This window comes from Cajanus cajan, chromosome 2 (genome assembly GCF_000230855.2).
Source record: "Cajanus cajan strain Asha chromosome 2, NIPB_CcT2T_4, whole genome shotgun sequence".
Lineage (NCBI taxonomy): Eukaryota > Viridiplantae > Streptophyta > Magnoliopsida > Fabales > Fabaceae > Cajanus > Cajanus cajan.
In genome coordinates this window covers 10,935,749-10,960,377 of record NC_138518.1, presented here as the reverse complement: position 1 = coordinate 10,960,377, position 24,629 = coordinate 10,935,749, and the positions used below count along the sequence as shown (strand labels likewise).

At 34.3% G+C, this 24,629-nt stretch overlaps 1 protein-coding gene, 1 long non-coding RNA gene and 1 pseudogene across 2 annotated transcripts; all 3 read right to left on the bottom strand.

The window, feature by feature from the left end:
* Positions 1 to 3,569: 3,569 nt before the first annotated feature.
* Positions 3,570 to 3,998, bottom strand: LOC145954702 (uncharacterized). Its single transcript, XM_083069388.1, has one exon. The coding sequence runs from the start codon at positions 3,996 to 3,998 to the stop codon at positions 3,570 to 3,572; it is 429 nt and encodes a 142-aa protein (XP_082925514.1).
* Positions 3,999 to 8,102: 4,104 nt separating this feature from the next.
* Positions 8,103 to 8,535, bottom strand: LOC145955244 (uncharacterized). The gene is made up of 3 exons (XR_014431887.1): positions 8,432 to 8,535; positions 8,221 to 8,351; positions 8,103 to 8,138 (listed from the first exon to the last, which is right to left on the bottom strand). It is a non-coding gene; the product is annotated as an uncharacterized LOC145955244 (long non-coding RNA).
* Positions 8,536 to 10,269: 1,734 nt separating this feature from the next.
* Positions 10,270 to 24,111, bottom strand: LOC145954701 (uncharacterized; annotated as a pseudogene).
* Between the last annotated feature and the right edge of the window lie 518 nt (positions 24,112 to 24,629).

The window sequence follows — 24,629 nt, the reverse complement described above, 5'->3', positions numbered from 1 at the left end:
ATAAAATTCAAAAAATGTATTTATCCTTGTTTTATTTTCTAATTATCAAATATTAATAAAATACTAACTTAAAATCTTATCTAATTATACCATAATATTTTGATATCAAATTTTAAACCAGATATTAGTTATACAAAAATATTAAGATCATATAATAAATTGTCAATAATTAAGATTTTAGTTAAATAATTTAAAATAATTAATGTTTCAATTATATTGTTAATTACCAAATAATTTATTCCAAAGTTAATTAATTTTTTTATATTAATTATTAGACCCGCTAGGATACATCCTAGGCAAAAGTTAGGGTTTCTAAACAAAAAGAAAAAAGGAGAGCCCCAAGATGAGTCATTACACCAAACGGCCAATATGACTAATGTTGCACATCAATCGAAGCAGTCCATTCGTGGGAAAGAGAAAAGAAAACCACCTTCCAAAAAAGGAAAACTAAAATATGCATCGCATGCATCTCAAAAAAAGCATCTCACACACTTAGAAAACTTTCTTTATCAAAGGGAAATTATTCAAAATATGCAAAAATTACTATCATGCATAAACAAGCATTCAACATCTTTTTGCATCTCAACAAGAAAAGCCAAAAAAGGAAACACAAGTTCCGATTGATATCATCCCAACAAGAGGCAAAAATAGCCCAAAATAAGGACACCACTTACCAGCAATCCTTGTCTTCATCAAACGTCCTCCCCAAAGAAAAGGGAAAATCACATCATCAGCATTAGCAGGTAGCCTGGAGAGGCCAGCCATAATAATACTCAGCATTCAGCAGGCAGCCTGGAGAGGCCAACCATAATAATACTCAGCATTCAACAAGCAGCCTGGAGAGGCCAGCCATAATAATACTCAGCATTAGCAGACATCCTAGAGAGGCTATCCATAATAATACTCAGCATTCAGTAGGCAGCCTGGAGAGGTCAGCCATAATAATACTCAGCATTCAGCAGGCAGCCTAGAGAGGCTAGCCATAATAATACTCAGCATCAGCAGGTAGCCTAGAGGCCAACCATAATAATACTCAGCATTAACAGGAAGCCTGGAGAGGTCAGCCATAATAATACTCAACATTAGCAGGCAGCTTGGAGAGGCTAGCCATAATAATACTCAGCATCAGCGGGCAGCTTGGAAAGGCCAGCCATAATAATACTCAACATCAGTAGGCAGCTTGGAGAGGCCAGCCATAATAATACTCCCTTTTAAACAAGCTACAAATAAAAGAACACACTACCATGCCGCAAACAGAATAGCAAGAAGCATCTACATCAAGCCAGAAGCCTAGATGGTACAAGTTTACTATCCTTGTCACCCAATCGAGCATACAACCCAACACTTAGTTGCTCTAAGGGGCAAGGATACTAGTAAACAGCATCTACCCGAAGGAAACGATGTGGAGGTATTTAATGTCAAAACAAGAGAGAAGACCCAAATCTCCACCTCACTATCACAAGAGAAACAATGGAGCATCTACTTGAAGATTAAAGATCAGGTGTACAGTTTGTCAACCTTGTTATCTAATAGAGTACGTAACCAACACTCAACTACTCTAGAGGGCGAGGATTCGAGCAAATACACCTATCCAAGGGAAACAGCGCAGAAGCACCAGCACTAAAGAGACGAGGAGAAGACCCGGACAAAATGTCCACGTCTTTACTTGCCTTTGGAAAAGCAACACATAGCCATTCCAAAGGACAAGTAAAGAGGGGTAGCTGTAGACACCTAATTTCGTCCGGGGGTATACAAACAAGGAAATGGAATTTCATTATCAAAGAAATGGAGCTCCCAAGCATGGAAATAACAGGACATGATATCAGAAGGCCTAAAAGCTCAAACAAGCTGGTTTTAGTAGCCAAGAACGGGTTGTTGCAAAACCGGAATGGGTCGTTCCAAGTTCCTAAAAAGGCCTAAAACCTTAGCTTGGGACAGGCCATTCCTAAACTAGAATGGGTCGTTCCAGGTTACTAAAAAAGGGGTAAAACCTAAGTTTGGAACAGGTCGTTCCTAAATTGGAACGGGCCATTCTAAGTTATTAAAAAGGCCTAAAAACCCTTGTTTGGAACGGTCGTTCCAATGTAGCCAGTTATGTGTTAAACTCATCTCTAGAACGGGCCGTTCTAGTTTAAGCACGGGCTGTTCCAGTTACAAAATTAACACATAACGGTCAGATCTAGAACGGGTCGTTTCGATTTTGGAACGGGCCATTCTGGCCACTTTTGGATGTCTATAAATAGCAGACTCAGTCATTGTTTTCGAGGCGGTCACAAAATTTCGTCCAAGACTCCTTAGAGCTCAAAATTTCTCGCTCTCTCCCTCCTATTGTATTTCTTGAGTTTTGTGAGACATATTGTAGTGTGAAAGGTAGTCAAAAAGCGCCTAAAAGTCTCCATAGTTGAAGATCTAATAAAGCTTGGTACGAAGTATTTCTCATCAATCTCTTGCTCCATCTTTCACTTCTTTTATTTTAAATATTGTTATAATAAAAGCAAAAATGTAGACATTTTAGGGTCAATCGCTTAATTTAAATTTAGGCATGTAAATAACCATTCATAAATGGGATTAAGTGTTTATATTATTATTTTTACTATGCTAACTTCATCATAAGGGTACCGATAAAGGGTGTTGTAGGGGTGCTTAATACCTTCCCTACATGTAACCGACCCCCGAACCCAATTCTGGTTATCAAGGCCATTATTGGACTTTTAAAAACTTTTTCTTTTTCCAATGTTTTACTCAAAACATTGGTGGTGACTCCATGAACCATTTTTCAAAACCATTAATTAAGGATTAGTCTGGTGTTCGGGCATTCCTTAATTGATGAGATTTTTTAAAGGATGTCTAAACCATGGGTCGCAAGATCGGGTTGCGACATTCCTGTTTTTGCTCTTTTGTCTAGTTTATCTCTTTTCACCTTTGACACATAAGTAAAACAAATACAGCCAAAAATTTTGAAGTTTTGAACAAAAGGTTTATAGCCATACCATGCTTCATAAGGAGTTTTTCCTAGCACAACTTTTGTAGGAAGCCTATTTAATAGAAATACAACTGTATTTGCAGCTCAGCCCAAAACTTCTTCGGAAGTCCTTTCTCATGCATCATGATTCTAGCCATCTCTATTATCATTCTATTCTTCCTCTGATTCACTCCATTTTGTTGTGGAGTGTAAGGAGTGTAAGTTGGTGCTCGATCCCAGCTTCTTCATAGAAAGAATTAAAGTGATCTAAAATGTACTTCTTTCCATTATCAGACCGTAAAACCTGAATTTTATAGCTAGCTAGATTGATTTTCAATCCAACCTTGAACCTCCAAAAGATTCCTGCAACTTCAGATTTAAATTTCAAGAAATAAATCTAGCACATTCTTGTCAAATCATCGATAAAGAAAATGTAATATTTACTCCCATTTAGAGATAATTCAGGTAGAGGTCCTCCAAGGTCTGTGTGAATCAATTATAGTTTCTGTTATGCTATCCAACTAGTTTGTGGAAATGGTAGCCTATATTGTTTCCCATATTGGCATGCATTACAATTATTTAAGTCAACTTCCAATGATGGAAAGCCTTACATAATAGTGTGCTTCTTCATGTTCAGCAGTGCAACATTGTTAAAATGACCCATTCTCTTATGCCAAAGCTTACTAACATTAATTATGCATGAAATAGCAGCTTGCACCGCCTCCATTAAATCTAAAGAGAAGTTTTTTCCCTTCATTTTGACCTTGAAAAAATTATGTCCACTTGCATCTTTGATCAAACACATTTTGTCTTCAAACAGAATTTTGTAGCCTTTTTCAAGCAACTGTCCAACACTTAACAAGTTTTGATGAATTTCAGGTACATAAAGTACATCAACGATTATTATTGTACCCGAACAACTTTCAATTGCAACAGTGCCCTTCCTTTTCACATCTATGCACTCTTCATTGCCAATTCTGACTTTTGAAACAATTATCCTATCCAATTCCTTGAACAATTCTTCATCATAGGTCATAGGATGTGTGCATCCACTATCAATCAGCCAGATCTCACAATTGTTATTGGTGGCAAAAAAAGTTTTTGCAAATAATTGTTCCTCCTCTTCTTATTGGTCAGCCACTTGAGCCTCTATTTGAGATTGCCTTTTGTTATTGCAAAATTTTGCAATATGACCAAGCTAGTTGCATTTGTTACAGCATACGTTGGTTCTTCTCTAACATTTGAAGTGGGGATGATTTCTCTTTCCACAGTGCTGACAAGGAGGATGGTTTGGTTTCTCATCATTTCTTTTACCACCTTTGTTGGAACTTTCTCCTTGCTCAAAGTTATTCCCTTGAGCCTTCTTTTTCTTTCCTTTGTAACCATGTGAGTTTTAGTTTTGCCTGTAGAGCACCTTCATTCACGCCTTCCTCCCTCATGAGTCTCCTCTGTTCTTGGGCTTGCAAAGCATCACTACAAGAAAAATACAAATTTCTGACAGAAAATTTTTGACGGATATGGATCCATCGGAAAATTTATATTTTCTGACGAAAAAATTTATATTTTTCGACGGAAAATTTCTGACGGATATTTCTGTCAAAGATTTCTGACGGATTTATATTTCCGTCAAAAATTTTCGATGAAATTTTTCGTCAAAAATTTTTTGTCGAAAATTTTCGACAGAAATATAAATCCGTCGGAAATTTCTTATGTTTAATTTCTGATTTTTAATTCTTATTTTTAATTTCTTATTTTTAATTTTATTTTTAATTATTATTTTCATTTTTTAAATTGGAATTTTTATTTTGAATTCTTATTTTTTATGTGATCATTTTTAAATACTTTTAATTTAAAAAAAAGGATAAATAATTATCTTAGGTGTCACCTACAACAATTACGTACTATTACCGTATTGATATTTAACACCTCTAATTTTTTTTAGTTTTTTAAAATAATATTATTTATCTACCTTAAAATAATCAAACTAGTGAATTTATATTTTAGAGGGATCACTACTACAGGAACGCAAATCTACATCGATTCTGGAAGGTGATCTACATCGGTTTTATAATCGATGTAGAATAGAGCGACGTAGTAATAAAAAAATTTCTACATCGGTTTTAAAACCGATGTAGATTTTCGCATAATCTACATTGGTTTTCAGGAAAACCGATTTAGATTTGCGTTCAAATCTACATCGGTTATCATTAAAACCGATGTAGATTTGAGTACACATCTACATCGGTTGTGAGGAAAATCGATGTAGATTTGCGTTCAAATCTACATCAGTTTTCCTCACAACCGATGTAGATGTGTACTCAAATCTACATCGGTTCTAATTGAAACCGATGTAGACTTTATTTATAAAAAAAAAAAATCAGTTATTTTTTTACATTCTTTGTGGGTTACCTGTATAAACATATTTTATTTATAACACCAAACCAAAACCCAGAAATGCAATCAATTGGATAGGACAATTCTATTCCTGCAACCATTGTGTATTGACTTTTGATGTTTATGTTCAAATCCTAGCCAGTAGCCACTAATGCAATGAATTTTATCCCTTAAACAGTTTTGGAACCTTCCTCCAGAAACAGAAATCTCCTATACTAACCAACATAACCAAATTCCATGAATCAAAAACTGGAAGAAATAGAAAAACAAATCAATACACACATGTAGATTATACCCACTTAAATAGCTTATATTTGTTATGAAGGATGATTCAGATAGTTTCTCTCAAGGTTTGCCTATAACTTTGCATTAGCATGCTATTCTGACGATAATTATCATTCACGGTTTGAAGGATTAAAAACCGAGAGGTTTACTTAGTAGTTTTAGAAAAAATTTCTGTTTCCATCAACAAAAAATCTCAATGTTTAATTTTGTTTAGTTGTGTCATTCCCCGAGTCAGGACTCAAGATTACCTGGCTATGAATGGGATGAAACTTCTACTAAAATATCTGTCTATTTTTTCCATTTCAGGAACAAATTCTCTTCAGAAATTACAGTATGATTAGCTAAATATTTGTGACATAAAATTCAATATATCTTGAATTATGAATAACATTTACTTTAATACAGTTCAATATTCCGCACATAAAATGTTTCTAGTGTAGGTTGAAGATCATAAGTAGTTTATCTGTCAGAAGTCAGAACAACCCATGAGAAAACAATTGAGTCAACTTCATTTCTGATATAAGCTCGTGATTAAAACTTTCTAACCTGCGTTTAAAATTTTCAACTTCTTTCATGCATTGGGGTAATCCTTACCAAAACTACAAAGCAAAGTTATTGAAAATCATAAATGAAATATACCCATTTTACCATATTGTGACTTTTAAGCTTTGTAGTTTGTGGCAATCTTTATGGCTTATGAGAACTTTACCCTTAAATCCAATGTTGAAATATTGCTAATGATTTTGTTTTTGCAGGACTGGTACAGATGCACGTGATATGGGTGATGAAAAGGATCAACAAGAGAGAAGGATGAAGGCAGATTTTGTTCAACAGTTGGTGTTCTCAACCATATCCGAGTAAATGTGTTGGTAGAATTTATAGTTACACTAGTCATGGATTGGTAGCAGCTCCTTGCATATTCAGATAGGCTCTGATGCTGATTCAACAGGCACCGAGTTTTATTGTGCTCTATGGGTTTAGGGGATGTTTAGTAGTCTAAGCAATAGTTATATTCAGCCAATGTGTATTTAACTATATTTCTTATCTTTCAATTAAAGTTTGCCTTATGGTACACTATATAAAACTACGTAAATCTGCTTTACCATATTTGATTTCATTATACACCAAACAATAACTACACTCCACTGAAACTAAACAATAACTGCCACGTACACAACTAGACTAAATGCAGTTCCTAAAATAAAATTCAAGTTTAGCACTCAGCATTTAAATATAATTATCAAAATGAATGAGGATATAAACATAAAGCCCTCAACCTGCCAAGCAAATGAAAAAAGAGTAATAAGCATGAGCTATTGTGAAGGTGCATGCAGTATGGATTTAATATTATTTTTCCAACAAAAGTCAAAAAATAACAATAAAATGAATAAAAAAAACTAGCTAAATATAAAGATCATAACCTGAGTGTATATACTTCAAGCCTCTGATAGAGAAAAAACTGGTAATGCTCTGGAGCTAAATCATCATTTGCTTAATAACAATCAAATTAGAAATAGATCCTCTTGACCAAAACATGATAACCAAATTAAAAAATAAAGGCAGAAAATTGTTTTGGAGTTATATTATAAACAATCCTAATTAAACTAAAAATCATGCTCTATTTCTAAATTTTTCTAAAAAGAAGGTTGCCCATTGACTCCGAATGTCTTCCAATTTGGTTTCCGGCAATGGTGCCACATCATCAAAAAGCTGTAACATACAGTATAATATATTAGTTACATAAAAATCATGTAAATAAATTAATTAATGATAGTAAAAGTAAAAAAATTACATTACCTCAATCCAATCATTTGTTACTTCCCCTTCAATTATGTCTAACATCCAATTCATCACATAATATCCACATTCGTAACCTCCTTGTTGTTGATTACTCTAAAATGAAAATTAGATTGAGTTGTATAAGTAATTTTTAATTTAAGTTAATAAAAAAACATTTTAGGCATATTGAGGTTACAAATCAATTACCATGGGATAAATCCAATCTAGGTTCTTTGGTTGTGCTGTAGATCTACCCCCATGACATTATAGACAACCATAACACTAAGAAAATAAATGAATGTAAGTTAGATGGTTAAAATTTATAACAGAGAGCATAAAATAAATACCTGTTAGAAACTAAATTTTACCTTTTAATTAAATTTTTGATTTGAACATTTGGCTTACGATGGAAAGAACAAAACCAAACAACAACATTCTTTGTCGGACAGAGAACCAATAACTGCCAATGATTTCTACATTTAGGCACAATTAGTTATACAATAGATACATAAATAGACAAATTAAATAGAGTTGACAAAGATGCACTTACTGATCAACGTAAGGAGCAAAGTAAATTTGCTTGGGTGAATTTTGTAACCTTTCAATGATATAATTTTGAGACTCCACTTTTTTATTCCCAGATTTTTTAATTCATTGGGGCTCAAGAAATCCATACAAGTTACCATGATTGAGTTCTTCAATTTTACGATTCAAATATCTAAAATACATACAAAAGAAAAAATTAATAGTGAAGGAAATCATAATTAAATAGATAATGACACTAACAATTGTGTACTTACAACATCCATAATTGTATAATTGAGATGTTAAGCATTGCTTGACGTTGTAATAATTCATATATATCTTGAAATGAAATATACAACGTAAAATCATCATCGCTGATCCCAAATAGACTTGCAGGACATATCACCTGAAATTGGAAACTTGGGTAAGTAGCAAACTTAAAATATAAATATGTTAAATAGTCTTTATATTAGTTAGTCAAGTCACCTGAAATGGTTGTCCATAAAGTAAGGACTTTGATGCCTCACGTAACCCAGTGATAGGATCACCATTAGGTTCTGACCTATCAATAGATGGAACTCGTTTATTTGCTCGATGAATATCCTATACAATAAATCAAACATCAAACATTAATATGAATAAACAATATGTATTTGTAATTAAAGTTAGTAATAATGAAAAAATAGGAAAAAATATATACCGTGGTTGAAATAGGTCTGACAAGATGTCTCGGCCACGCAATGAAAGTTTTTAAGGCCTGCCCAACCAGCTGAACTTCTGAAGTAGGTATGGGAACTCGAGCATTAGAATCTCGAACTTCCTCAATGACCACCTTGACCAAATCATTTGTCAAAGGCACGTTGTGTATAGTTGAACAACCCTCACAAACTCTACCAATGGCCACTACAAGCGGAGGAATCCCCTCAATGCATAACTCACACTTATTGGAGATATTTGCATGAACCTCATCTCCAAAGGGATTACTAGGAACAATAGCACTTGAAGGAGTTTGACAACTGCCTTTAGTGCTAACACGGGCCACGATAGCATGATCTACCTCAACTGGAGGAACATCCTGTGACTGTGCAATACTCATATTTGGTACTTTTCCATTAAAGTTTTTGTGACCCGTACATATATTTGTTGTGTGAGGGCTTCAAGATCCTGTGGGCTCAATCTAGATAAGGATGACCCCTGTGATAACGGTCCAAAGTAATTACCAATAGTAACACCAACCCCAGCTATACGAACACGACCAGGATGCTTTGGTCGTCCAAGGGCAGTATTTAATATATCCTGACGGCCTTCAGGAATAAATGAACCTTGTGATTCTTTCTCCTCCAACACATTCTACAAAAAACAAATTTTGTTTATAATATATCCGTAAATAAAAAAAATCTACAATAAATCTTTAAATACATAAAGAGATTAATTTTATAAGAAAATACTTACAATTTTTTGTGCAATTTGATTAGCAGACTCAAAAGTCATCTTTCCAAAGCTTTTTGTGCGAGCCATGTTCCACAACCTATGGCGTGGAGGAGGAGGTGGAGGATCAATGACTACATCCTCACTAGCACCATATTGTATTGCTACCTCCTTAAGTCGTTTAAGTTCTCTTTTCATATAATTTCTCACCCCACGAGACAATAGGTGGGGTACATTATTGAGTTTCTGGATATCCTGCGCTTTTTTTCTTACAAGCTGCAACAATTTAATAAAATGATAATTAAAATTGAAATAAAATTACAAATTTAATATACATTTTACAAAAAAAAATTAACACAATTTACCTTCCAAGAAGGGTCATTCCGAATTTCTTTGAATTTCTCCCATTCTTCAGGGTCAATATTATACTCATCACACGGGCTTTTACCCTTGTGTTTCCCATGTACCCATTCCCTGGTAAGATAAGACTTGTGTTGCCTAAATTTTGTAGCAACAGCTGAAAGCATTTTACTTTTTAATATTGTAGTATCACTAATGTCATACAATTCCTACAAAACAATTTTAGATTAAACAATTAACAATAATAACATTAAAAATAATCATAATTTTGTCAAATTATGTAAAGATAATGGAAATATCAATATATCCTGCCAAATCATGTTTTTAGTAGTCTGTGGAACTTCTTTCCAAGAAGGAACTAAAATACTAATCTTGTCTCGAGCAAGGGTTCCCAAATAACTTGCAAATTCGACTTTGTTTGGCCCTGAAACTATCCCAGTAGTGGGATTCACGTCAAGTGATATTTTTTCCCCTTTCATGCACCTACAGGCTAAGGTTTTCATTCGTGTCGGCTTCCTCTTTCTCTTAGATATAGTCTATGAAGCAGGGGGTGTAGGAGCAGCGGAGCCTTGAGGAGCAGTGGAGCCTTGAGGAGCAGCGGAGCCTTGAGGAGCAGTGGAGCCTTGAGGAGCAGCGGAGCCTTGAGGAGTAGGGGAGCCTTGAGGAGCAGGGGAGTCTTGTGGATCAAATTGAGTATCCATGTACCTGCTTTGACAAAAATAAAAACCAAGGTCAATTGCAAAATAAGTAACTAAAATACATTAAAAGCATGAAAAAAATGATAAATAGAATATTAAAGTATACATCAAGATATACATAACTTAATGTGGTAATTAGATAATAATGTTTTCCCATATGCCTTCATCATGGTCATTACGAGTGGCATGAACGTCATCTTGTTCAATTTCTTCGTTGTTAGTTGGCATAAGTGTTGAGAAAGAAAGACTCTCCCCAAACTCAACTGTTGAATCGTCAAGATTGTGTACACTTTTACCTTGTAGAACCACAGACCACCTTTCATCAATAGGATCTTTGACATAAAATACTTGTGTTGCTTGGTTTGCCATGATGAAAGGTTCATCCTTATGACCCACCTTGCTAAGGTCTACCATTGTAAATCCCATTTCATCAGTTCGCACACCAATGTTAATATCAACCCACTTGCACTTAAAAACAGGAACTTTAAATGTACCATAACTGATCTCCCAAATGTTTTCAATGACTCCATAGTAACTTGTGGATGCCACAACAGGATTTTTATCATTTCTACTAGAAAAATGCATAGATTGAGCCTGAAGAGTAACCCCACTATTCTGCATGGTACTGTTATCATCTTGTGACTTTGTGTAAAATGAAAAATTATTGATATCATATCCAGTATAAGTAAAGACATTATATTTAGGCTCGTTTGCAAGACATTTTAATGTGTCAGAAGCACTGTCATCACTAAAGACTTTTTCTTTAAACCATTTTAAGAATGTCTTGTTATGCTCATTGACCACCGATTTTTCATTCATTCTAGGGTTATTTTTCTTCAAAAAAGGCTTGGTGCTCAGATATGTAAGGGAGAACCTCCTTAGTGTTGTTCAATATATACAAATGTGCCTGAAGTAATTCCTTTCGAAGAATAAATTTAACTTTTAGGCCTTTTGTACCCTTGCCTTCAATTCTATCCTCATAACGAGACTTAGGAATCCCTACTGGTTTTGCTTTAGAGATGTAATCTAAACAAAATTCAATAGCTTCTTCTGCAATGTACCTTTCAACAATAGATGCTTCTGGACGGTATGGATTCTTGCTATACCCTTTTAAAATCTTCATGTAATGCTCAACCGAGTACATCCATCGTAAATAAATAGGGCCACACAATCTGATCTCCCTAACTAGATGAACAATCAAGTGAATCATGATGTCAAAAAAACTCGGAGGAAAATACATCTCCAATTGACATAGGATAATAATAGACTCATTTTCCAACTCATCCAACTTGTTAGGGTCAATGACTTTAGCACATATAGCATTGAAAAAGAAGCACAAACGAGTTAACACACTTCTAACATTATTAGGAAAAATGCCACGTATAGCCACAGGTAAAAGTTGTTGCATTAAAATGTGAAAATCGTGAGATTTTAAGCCAACCAGTTTAAGATCATTCCATACAAGGCTCTTAACATTTGAAGAGTATCCCTGTGGAACTTTCACAACTCGTAGGCATTGAAAAAAACTTATTTTCTCTTTTCTTGACAAAGTATGACATGCTGGAGGCAAATATGTACGCTTACCTTCTAACTTTGGATGTAACTGTTCACGTATACCTATCTCTAACAAATCTTGACGAGCATTGAGTCCATCCTTTGTCTTGCCTTTAATGTTTAAAAGTGTGCCTATATCACTATCACATACATTTTTCTCCACATGCATAATATCTATGCAGTGTCTAACATCTAGATGGCGCCAATATGGAAGATCAAAAAATATGGACCTTTTCTTCCACAACTTCTTCTCAATTGACTTCTTTTGGGTCTTTTCAAATATAATATTTATGTCCTTCACCTGATCATAAACTTGCTCACCAGTTAAGGGTGTGGGTGCAATTTCATGTTCTTGACATCCATTAAAAGCTTTTTTCAATCTTCGATATGGGTGATTAGGTTTGAGAAATTTTTGATGCCTAGTGTAGACAGTTTTCTTTCCATGCTTCAATTGTAGGTAGCTTGTTTGTTTTTCACAAATAGGGCATGCGTGATGTCCTTTAAAACTATATCCACTCAAGTTCCCATATGCTGGAAAATCATTAATAGTACAAAATATCATTGCTTGTAGCTTGAAACTCTGTTGACTATACCCATCAAACACATCAACCCCTTCTTCCCACAAAATTCTCAAGTCCTCGATCAAAGGACTTAGGTAAACATCTATGTCATTTCCTGATTGTTTTGGGCCTGCAATCATCATACACAATATTACATATTTTCTCTTCATGCACAACCAAGGAGGCAAATTGTAAATTGAAAGTAGAACAGGCCATGAACTATGGTTGGTGCTTAAGTTTCCAAAAGGATTCATTCCATCTGAAGCAAGGCCGAGCCTAAGGTTTCTTGCCTCAGTACCAAAATGTGGAAACAAACCATCAATTTTTTTCCATTGTGGGGAATCAGCTGGATGGCGAAGCATGCCATCATATTTTCTATTGTCTGCATGCCATGTAAGGTTCATTGCATCAGTTGCATTAGCAAACAATCGCTTGAACCTTGGAATAATTGGAAGATACCATAACACCTTCGCTGGAGGCCCCTTGTCAACTACATCTTCATCACTACTACGACCATCATCCTTCACTTTGTACCGTGACAACCCACAACGAGGACATTTGTGCAATGATTCAAACTCTTTTCTATACAATATGCAATCATTAGGACATGCATGTATTTTCTTATACTGTAGACCCATTGGACACAAAACCTTTTTCGCCTCATAATAACGATCTGGCAACATGTTGTCTTTTGGAAGCATTAACTTCAACAACTCAAGCAACTCTGTAAAACTTTTATCACTCCACCCATATTTTGCCTTCAAGTTCATTAATCTCAACACTGCTGATAATCGTGTGAAGGTTGTACAATCAGGAAACAAAGGTGTCTCTAAGTCACTTTTTAAAGTATCATACACATGTGATTGTGCTTGCTGGAAAAACTCTTGTCCCACATCACGAATCATGTCTTCTATTTGATCTTCCATTTGTACATCACCTTGCTCAGTTTGGGCCACAGTTTGAGTTTCTTTATCTTCACCATGCCATATCCATGTTGTATAGCTCGTTAAAAACCCATCACAAATAAGATGGTCTCGTATTTCGTCAATTACACGTCGTCTCCCATTCAAACAATTAACGCAAGGACAATAAAGACTCTCTATATAGTAGAAGAGCAAACCATACACTAATTCAATGTTATTTGAACCTATTATTTCATTTATCTAAGAAGGTAGAAGATCCAAATATAAGTTATCTTATTTCATCAACTAATAAATAAAATTCATCTCATTTCTTCAACTAGATAAATAAACTACATAAATATAATTAAGTTTAACGTACCTTACTAAGAAGATATGACAAACTGGATATGTGTTGACTAATAGATGTCAAGAAGAGAAGTATGACCCTCTGCACACTTCCTGCCAAATCAAAAACAAGTTTAAGATTTACAAGGCTAGATATGTGCCTTCTCATTATAAACTTCTGATAATATATAATTGAACAAAATATATGATAGTTATTGTTTTTAATGATATATTTATATATATTTCTATGATAATTAAATATACGAAATTTTCATAGTTTTTGGAATTAGGATTTTAGAATCATATATATAAGTTGCCAGCTAAGAATTTTGAAAGATTATCACTCTCAACACATATCATGTTTCACATGTACATTGTATTTTAGCTCCTCCCACTAGTAGTCTTAAGTTTTGGGTATAGCTATAGCTTGTTGTGTTCAATTCAAACTTTTATTAAAATGAAAAAATAAATAAATAAAAATTTGTTTATATTTTTTAAATTCATTTTTTTTATTTCAACCGACAATTATACACCAAGACTTAAGAGGAGATGGTGTATATTTGAAAGTTGATTGCATGGGTTTTTGAGTCTTTATGTTTATGTAATAATTTTTCTTAATGTACCTCAATAGTCATGACTGATAATTGATGTGTGACTCTAACATATTCTTGAAACAAACTAATACTCTAATGTTTCGAAATGATTTGAGAATGCAATTTTTCATGTTGATCATTAAAAAAAAAAACAAGGTGAAAGCAAGAAATAAAATTTTTATTTTGAAATAAAATAAAACAGACTCAATTTTCGTTATTTTGAATAATGCTGACTTTTGGCTGGAAAATGGCCATCCTAGGCTGGATAAACCATGACCAGCTGAAAAAGTGACAGAAAACATGTGGGTTGAATATTGAGGGATGTGGGAAACCGGGTTTCATATAAGCTAAGTAGTTTCCTGTTCTAATCTTCAAATGGTTCAAGAGAAGATATGTCGACTTGTCAAGTCATAAAATCAACTCTAAAAATAGCTAAACGATAAAAGAAAAAAAGGAGGGGCCAGAATCCAATTGTCACATACCACTACCCTCAGCAATTTGGCAGCAAATTTGACTGCTATCCACACACCACTATGAGTTCCCTGTAGCAGCCAACAAGCACAACATTCATTATCAATCTGAATTTTGAATTCTCGATGGCAAATGCTTCATGTCAGATTTAATACTTTCTAAATTCATTGCAGCCTAGTTAGATTTCCAGAGATAGAGAAATTTCACAGTTATCCTTCTCACAATATCATACTGAAAATGGTTAAATCCTTACAAGAAATTGAAGTCTATATTTTCTTCTACCATCTCAAAATTCATTCCATCTTTATCAAAAACAAATCAAACCATTTAGGAAATCAAAGACAAGGCGAACTGTGACACCCTTCTACCCCATAATAGATAAGTAACAACAATAAGAATAATTCAATAAATATAACATCAAGAAGGGTCCACATATTTTAATAAAAACTCATAGGTTCACAAGTCTTGAAATAAATAGAAATAATAATAATAATAATAATAAAATTTTACTCTTAAAAGAAAATTATCAAGGTCTCTAAAGAAAAATGAAAGGGATCCAGAATTTACAAATATAAAGTGAATATAAAACTCCTAAAAATAAGTCTCCTCAAACGACAAATAACAATTCATAACTAAAGCATCCTAAATTCATGCCCCAATGTCACATCCTATCAGAGCAGAACCCTTTCCCTTTAGAACTCAACACTATGAGTGCCTTCATCTTCACCTAAAAGAAAACCACATAAAAACAGGACGGTGAGAGATAGATAACATCATATATGAACATAGAGCTACCCAATTCCCACCCCACACCGTGCACCAAAATATCATCATTAACTATAAACAACAAATACATCTCATATAATTACCAAACATCATTTTTTTTCAATCATACAAGCTTTCATACACATGCTCACTATATGCTCATACACATCTCCTCTCCTAAGAGTCTCAACTTGGCACTCCGCACAATGGGCGTACCTCGTCAATTCCCTTAGTTGTTGCCAATGCGGGCATACCGTTCTCACACCCTCCCAGGGCCGGTATGTTGCACGGTTAAACACTCAGCGGCCCGTGCAAAGGCAATCCACCCACCGTTAAACCCTCTGTGGCCAGTGAGCTGCGCAGTTAAACACCCAACGACCCACGCATGGAATGCCTCCCTTCATGGTCCCCCCTGTCTCAACCCCTCTCTGGGCCCAGGGTCCAATGCAATATAGCCACGTCTGGCTTCTCAAGCACCACATGCAACTCATAAGTCTCATGCAACTCATGCATCCCACGTAACTCATAATTAATGCATCTCCATTATATAACATCATCACATGTCAATAACAATCCATGCAATATCATCCTCACATGCTAGGTACCTATCATTAAGTTATCAACATCATAGACCACAAATTTCACATAATTCTTCACACACATCACAATATCTATGACATTCAGTTAATAATTTAACCATAACTCGAGATATACATATCCTTTCTAAGTGATCCCAACTCCATTAGAATCCTAACATCAATATCTACAACTTTCATGAAGAACACAAATCCTAATAAAGTCGTTTAGGTTACCATTCAGGGCTCACAAAAATTGATGTTGTGGTTCGCACACAGATTGGAAGGCTCAAATTGCAACTCACATAACTTGATCAAATATTAATAGTTTTACACGATTCTTGTGTCTAAATGGTAGCCCCAGATGTCTAGTTTCTAACAAAACAAACGGAACTCGATTTGGATAACTACACAGAAAGATATCGCAAAATTACAAACGTATGTCGGGGTCCCGACGCCCGACGCCCAAAACTGGCGCTGAGCGCCCAAATCTCTGCCCAGACTCCCCTCTGTGAAATTAAACCTGCATTTTACGAGTTTCAACAAGGTTTTTACCAATTTTCACTACTTCTACACCCCGTTGGTTCAGTTTAACTCCATTTATATTCTTCATACGTTCCAAATCAATCCATACACATCTCAAGCCTCAAAAATTGGTTTCCATTGGTTTTACAAAAAAAAAATCTAAACTCTTCTTAACACATAAAATTCAAGTCATCAAATTTAAGGATAAAGAATTAACAAGAAAGCCCCAATGGAATTCAAAGACAATTCAAGAAATAAGTTCTTCCAAATGAATTAAGAATTTAGAACATCGATTGCACATATAATCGTTCAGAATTTTAAATAGAGTTCCTAGAGGGACTTAGGGATTGCCCTCACTACCCGAACACCCCTATATTCACATATGAAGAAACCCATCTCCCCCGTACCTGGATGAGCAGAAGATGAATGGTCTTGGTGTGATCTAAGATCGTTCCTGAGTACTCTTCCTTAGAGCTCTTTGTTTCTCCTCTTTTTTTCTCTAACCCTTCAGAACGCAAATGAGGCAGATAGGGTTAACACCACCTGACTCCTTTCTTAAAATTAATCCATTAGACTGGGTCAACCCAACCCATTTTCCTTCTCTTCTAACCCACTTCTAATTTTCCTCAAAATAATTAAATAAAATAAATACATGTATATTATAAAATATTTTTTCTCTATAATAATAATATATTTCTGACCCTAAATATAATAATATAATTTCAATAACAAAATATCATATAAAATCAACCTTCTCTTAAAACATATAAATATTTATTTAAAAATGCTAATAAAAATACTTATTTAATACGTACAAAATAATTGTCCAAAATAATAATTATTTAAAACGTACAAAATAATATTCCTCTATAATTATTAAAATAATTATGACCAAATACCATCTAATAATAATAATAATATTAACCTTTTTGAAAATTGGGGTGTTACAATACTCCCCTCCTTTAAGAAATTTCGTCCCCGAAATTTTTGTAATGGTAGACTTCTCTCTTCTTACTTTCTAATCCTTATGCAACCTCACTACCTTATTGATGTACAACTCTATCAATTTCACCAAAGGATATCTAAAGGTAAAACAAGTAAACTTGGCAAGTCTATCCACTAAAACGCAAATAGAATCGATCTCTTAAGTATCTCAGACAAACCTACAATTAAGGTCTATCCACTCACCATTACAGTTCCAAAATGGGACGTCTAAGTGCTACAAAATTCCAAAAGACTTCTTGCATACTAAACACGAGCATACAATTTCTCTACTCCTCTTTTCACCTTAGGTCACCATGCTTCCGCTGCACCACTCTGATACATCCTCCTAAGGTCCCGATACATCTCAGTAGCTCCTAAATGAATGTCCTTCCTCTAAAATCATCTTTCTTAATTGAAGGTTACTAAGCACCCAAATTTGTTCTTGCACCTCAAAATAACATCGATTCTACTCAAAAAAATTATCTACACTCCTACCAATCTTTTCCACTTGGTTCTCTAAGAAAGGCTCTAACTCCTAGGCTTCTCTAATCTCATTCATTAATTCACTAGTCACTTTCAACATAATCAATTCAATGCTACTAAGGATAATCTCACACACAAAGCATAAGTCTCTAAATTCTTCAATCAAATCCAACCCTTAAATCATCATAAACGATATACCAGAGGTTATCATAATCAAGGCATCTGCTACAACATTAGTTTTACTTCTATGATCATCTCTAAAGATTAAGCACCTAAGCGTAAGTTCACTAGGTATACATATCAGATCTCTAATTTCACCACTCCATCTACACCCAAGTCAAACTCTTATCCATCACCTTATCCTATAGCCTCATATCTTGTCACCAAAATTGTGCTTCTCCAATTTCCTTCAACAATCCATTCGTTACTCAAGTCATACTTAGTCTCACACTACTAAGAGTAACCTTATAAGCCAAACTTAAATCTCTAATTTGAGCCAAAAGGATTCATCTCTCTAATCATAAGGGAAGATAAATATAAAGGTTTCCTACACAAAACATCGGTCACCACAATAGTTTTACTCAATTAACAACTAAGTTTGAAATATTAGTCCTCTAGAAATTAAACTATCTCTTTAGTCACATAATTAACTACTCAGTCAACAGATAATTAAGGCTCTAACGATCAAAAAATACTTCAAGCTTAGAATCATATACCTAATGTCTCCAAATCTTAGTATAAATATTAAAGCTACTAACTCAAGGTCATAGATAAGAAAATTCCTCTCATGAATTTTCAATTGCCTAAAATCATAACCTACTACCTTTCCTTCTTGTCACAATACTCCTCCCAAACATATCTTTAGAAGCATAACTATATATCACAAAAGGCTTACTAAGATCGGCCAATGCTCACACTAGCGCACTAGTCGATCTTTCCTTAAGAATTTGGAAACTACTATCACACTTACTATCTCACACAAAAATAACACTCTTCTTACTCAATATGTTCAAAGGTAATGCTATCTTAGAAAGTTACTCAATAAATATCCAACAACAATGAGCTAATCCAAGAAACTCATAACCTCGCTAATAGACTCATGTATCTCTCACTTAAGCACAACTTCTATCTTAGATAGATCTACGTTATACCTCCGCAAGAAAATTACATGGCCTAGAACACTCATCTCATACAGTCAAAAATCATACTTAGATAATCTATCCTAAATTTATCTTGGATATATCTTCACACTTAACTCTTAATATGGTGATATCACATCCTAAGATCAATCTCATTAATACACAAACATCCACTAATTGATCCATAAAGTCATCTATCCTCATATATACATACATGCATATCAAATCATATTAGAATACCTACTTTAAAATCTTCATATATACTATCCCTAAGCATATACGAATCAATCATCGTTTACACCATAAAGCATGAATCAACTTTACCACATAACATCATACAATCTTAAACAACCTCTCAATCCACCTAACATCTTAGAATCATGACAAAAATCAATTTTTATCCTTGCATTGTCTAACAATTCAAAAATATCATGACACCATACATATCCCTTCAACAATGATCAAAGAAAATGATACCTAGAGAGTTATACTCATCCAAATGATCTCAAACCTATCTCAAAAGAAAGCTAAGAGAATAAGTTAAAACTCTTATGAAGACATAAAATTCTAAAAGATCCTCTTCTTAGCTAAAAATTTCAAAAACCGCAGCAGATATATTCGGCGCTTACAGCTAGACCTTTGATCACTAAAGTAGCTATAACTGGAGTTCTAGACCTCCGTTTTACCTGATTCCAATTCTATTGGAAAGATAACGTCTAAGGCTACAACTTTTATGAAGATCATAAAATCTAAATCTGTCAATATGGTAGTCATAATGGCACAACAAAACTGCAGCGAAAATATCCTCTACACCAAACAGCAATAGTATATCAATACATCTAAGGCCACAAAAATACATCAACCCTTCCAAACTCACACCTCAACTTCATATTCAAGCTTCCCACTACAATCCTAAACCAAACAACTCACATATTTAGCACAACAGACTTAGAAAATAAAACTCACATGCTACCTAAACCATAAACGGTAAACATGCCAACACCAACACTCAAGGGAATTACCAACATTTCAATCTCTCATCAAGGATACCAAAACTCCAATTCTCATATACATCCTCCTTGGATTCAATCGCTACAACTATAGATTCTAGAAACTCCATTAACCGTAAACTCTCGACAAATCAATGTCTCACCCAAATCTAAGGTCCCAATAATTTCTAGTTGATTAGCAAGGCTTCGTCCACTACTACTGGAACATATGCTTGCAATACGAGCGATACCACTCAACCACTACTTCTTACGTAAGCAAGAAGTATCAAAACAAATAAGCAATCATGAATAGCCTCAACTAAGCTATATCATGTCTTTCAGCCAAATTCTGAGAAAACAATATAAGTGTAAGCACAACACTAACAACACAAGGGAAACATCATCATCATCATTATCCTCATCATAAAGCAAAACATATTCCATCATTCATCTACCAAACAAGCATAGTAGACTCAACTCACGGCCGATTGGATCGACCTGCTCTGATACCACTAAATGTGACACCCTTCTACCCCATAATAGATAAGTAACAACAATAAGAATAATTCAATAAATATAACATCAAGAAGCGTCCACATATTTTAATAAAAACTCATAGGTTCACAAGTCTTGAAATAAATAGAAATAATAATAATAATAATAATAAAGTTTTACTCTTAAAAGAAAATTATCAAGGTCTTTAAAGAAAAATGAAAGGGATCCAGAATTTACAAATATAAGGTGAATATAAAACTCCTAAAAATAAGTCTCCTCAAACGACAAATAACAATTCATAACTAAAGCATCCTAAATTCATGCCCCAATGTCACATCCTATCAGAGCAGAACCCTTTCCCTTTAGAACTCAACACTATGAGTGCCTTCATCTTCACCTAAAAGAAAACCACATAAAAACAGGACGGTGAGAGATAGATAACATCATATATAAACATAGAGCTACCCAATTCCCACCCCACACCGTGCACCAAAATATCATCATTAACTATAAACAACAAATACATCTCATATAATTACCAAATCATTTTTTTACAATCATACAAGCTTTCATACACATGCTCACTATATGCTCATACACATCTCCTCTCCTAAGAGTCTCAACGTGGCACTCCGCACAATGGGCGTACCTCGTCAATTCCCTTAGTTGTTGCCAATGCGGGCATACCGTTCTCACACCCTCCCAAGGCCGGTATGTTGCACGATTACACACTCAGCGGCCCGTGCAAAGGCAATCCACCCACCGTTAAACCCTCTGTGGCCAGTGAGCTGCGCAGTTAAACACCCAACGGCCCACGCATGGAATGCCTCCCGTCATGGTCCCCCCTGTCTCAACCCCTCTCTGGGCCCAGGGTCCAATGCAATATAGCCACGTCTGGCTTCTCAAGCACCACATGCAACTCATAAGTCTCATGCAACTCATGCATCCCACGTAACTCATAATTAATGCATCTCCATTATATAACATCATCACATGTCAATAACAATCCATGCAATATCATCCTCACATGCTAGGTACCTATCATTAAGTTATCAACATCATAGACCACAAATTTCACATAATTCTTCACACACATCACAATATCTATGACATTCAGTTAATAATTTAACCATAACTCGAGATATACATATCATTTCTAAGTGATCCCAACTCCATTAGAATCCTAACATCAATATCTACAACTTTCATGAAGAACACAAATCCTAATAAAGTCGTTTAGGTTACCATTCAGGGCTCACAAAAATTGATGTTGTGGTTCGCACACAGATTGGAAGGCTCAAATTGCAACTCACATAACTTTATCAAATATTAATATTTTTACACGATTCTTGTGTCTAAATGGTAGCCCCAGATGTATAGTTTCTAACAAAACAAACGGCACTCGATTTGGATAACTACACAGAAAGATATCGCAAAATTACAAACGTATGTCGGGGTCCCGACGCCCGACGCCCAAAACTGGCGCTGAGCGCCCAAATCTCTGCCCAGACTCCCCTCTGTGAAATTAAACCTGCGTTTTACGAGTTTCAACAAGGTTTTTACCAATTTTCACTACTTTTACACCCCGTTGGTTCAGTTTAACTCCATTTATATTCTTCATACGTTCCAAATCAATCCATACACATCTCAAGCCTCAAAAATTGGTTTCCATTGGTTTTACAAAAAAAAAATCTAAACTCTTCTTAACACATAAAATTCAAGTCATCAAATTTAAGGATAAAGAATTAACAAGAAAGCCCCAATGGAATTCAAAGACAATTCAAGAAATAAGTTCTTCCAAATGAATTAAGAATTTAGAACATCGATTGCACAGATAATCGTTCAGAATTTTAAATAGAGTTCCTAGAGGGACTTAGGGATTGCCCTCACTACCCGAACACCCCTATATTCACATATGAAGAAACCCATCTCCCCCGTACCTGGATGAGCAGAAGATGAATGGTCTTGGTGTGATCTAAGATCGTTCCTGAGTACTCTTCCTTAGAGCTCTTTGTTTCTCCTCTTTTTTTCCCTAACCCTTCAGAACGCAAATGAGGCAGATAGGGCTAACACCACCTGACTCCTTTCTTAAAATTAATCCATTGGACTGGGTCAACCCAACCCATTTTCCTTCTCTTCTAACCCACTTCTAATTTTCCTCAAAATAATTAAATAAAATAAATACATGTATATTATAAAATATTTTTTCTCTATAATAATAATATATTTCTGACCCTAAATATAATAATATAATTTCAATAACAAAATATCATATAAAATCAACCTTCTCTTAAAACATATAAATATTTATTTAAAAATACTAATAAAAATACTTATTTAATACGTACAAAATAATTGTCCAAAATAATAATTATTTAAAACGTACAAAATAATATTCCTCTATAATTATTAAAATAATTATGACCAAATACCATCTAATAATAATAATAATAATAACCTTTTTGAAAATTGGGGTGTTACACGAACAAAACAGGTATTTTAAACACTTGAATGCAGAACCTATGCTAAACTCATTTTTTCATCTCTAGAGTTCTTGATCAAATTAAAACCCGTATGATAAGAGGAAAAAAAATAAGCCATGACTTGATTTTCCAAAACCATATTAAAGCAAAAGAAGTAATCCATCTACACTGATTGAATGAAGCTTACCTTTCAAAGTTTTAGTAACTATGATTGTATATATTCTGATTTGCACTGAGATTCTTCAACTTGCATCAGCTGTAAATCAATTAAACCCTCATATTAGAAGCAGAGTAAACTTTCAAGGTTCTAGGAAAATAGGAATCATATTCATTTTGTGAATTACACTTTGACAAATACGGGACTACTATTTGTAATTCAGTAGCTGTCTTCTCTTTGTCTTTATTTTTATTTTCTGGTTGAAAAAATTAAAAATTAAAAACACTCAACTAATCTCTTTTAAGTGCCTCCTAGATACTATGAACAAAATAACGATTGTAAAATATATGAAATGCATAGATATTATCAAACAAGATTTTAAAACCATTACTCATTTACACTAGATACTTTCATTTCTGTTTTGTTCTAATCATTTTTGTTTCTCAGATTGGAAAGAGAACTACAACAGCCAAAACTTGTTATTGGGAACTTCATGCAACAACCAAAACATGAACCACAACCAACAATAACAACAGCCAAAGCTTAAAAACTTCCTAGTGTCGATGGAGAGAGTTCTTCAGATAATAAACAACCACTAACCATAGTTGCACTTGATACCACACAAACTGGAGCTATTGAAACTGCACCCAGAAAATCCATTGACACGTTTGGACAAAGAACTTCTATATATATACCGTGGTGTAACAAGCTATTTTATTTTAAACCTATGAAAAGATATGCATGAATATTTAATATTTGTTATGTATGAACATGAGCCATCACAAATCTTTCATTACTGCTTCACATCTCAGTTTTTAAAGTTCCTTTAGTCAGTTTCGTTGTTGTAACTAGTTTTTTTTTTAAAATTTATTCTATTGATTTTTTTTATAAAAAAAAAATTGTGAGAATGATGATGAAATTAGTTTTTTTTTTTTTTTTTCTAATTGAAGGCATAGGTGGACAAGGAGGTATAAGGCTCACCTGAGGGATAATAGTTGTAGAAGAGAGGGAAAAACTCGCAAAGGAAGGCAAGGTATGATAAGCAGTCACTTCGCTTATTTATATTTATATCATACACTGGAATGAAACTGTAGTTACTGTACATAACAATTAGTCTTTATTAGGAAAGAATACGCAAAAAAAGCACATGGTTAGACATATTTGAAATACATAGCAAC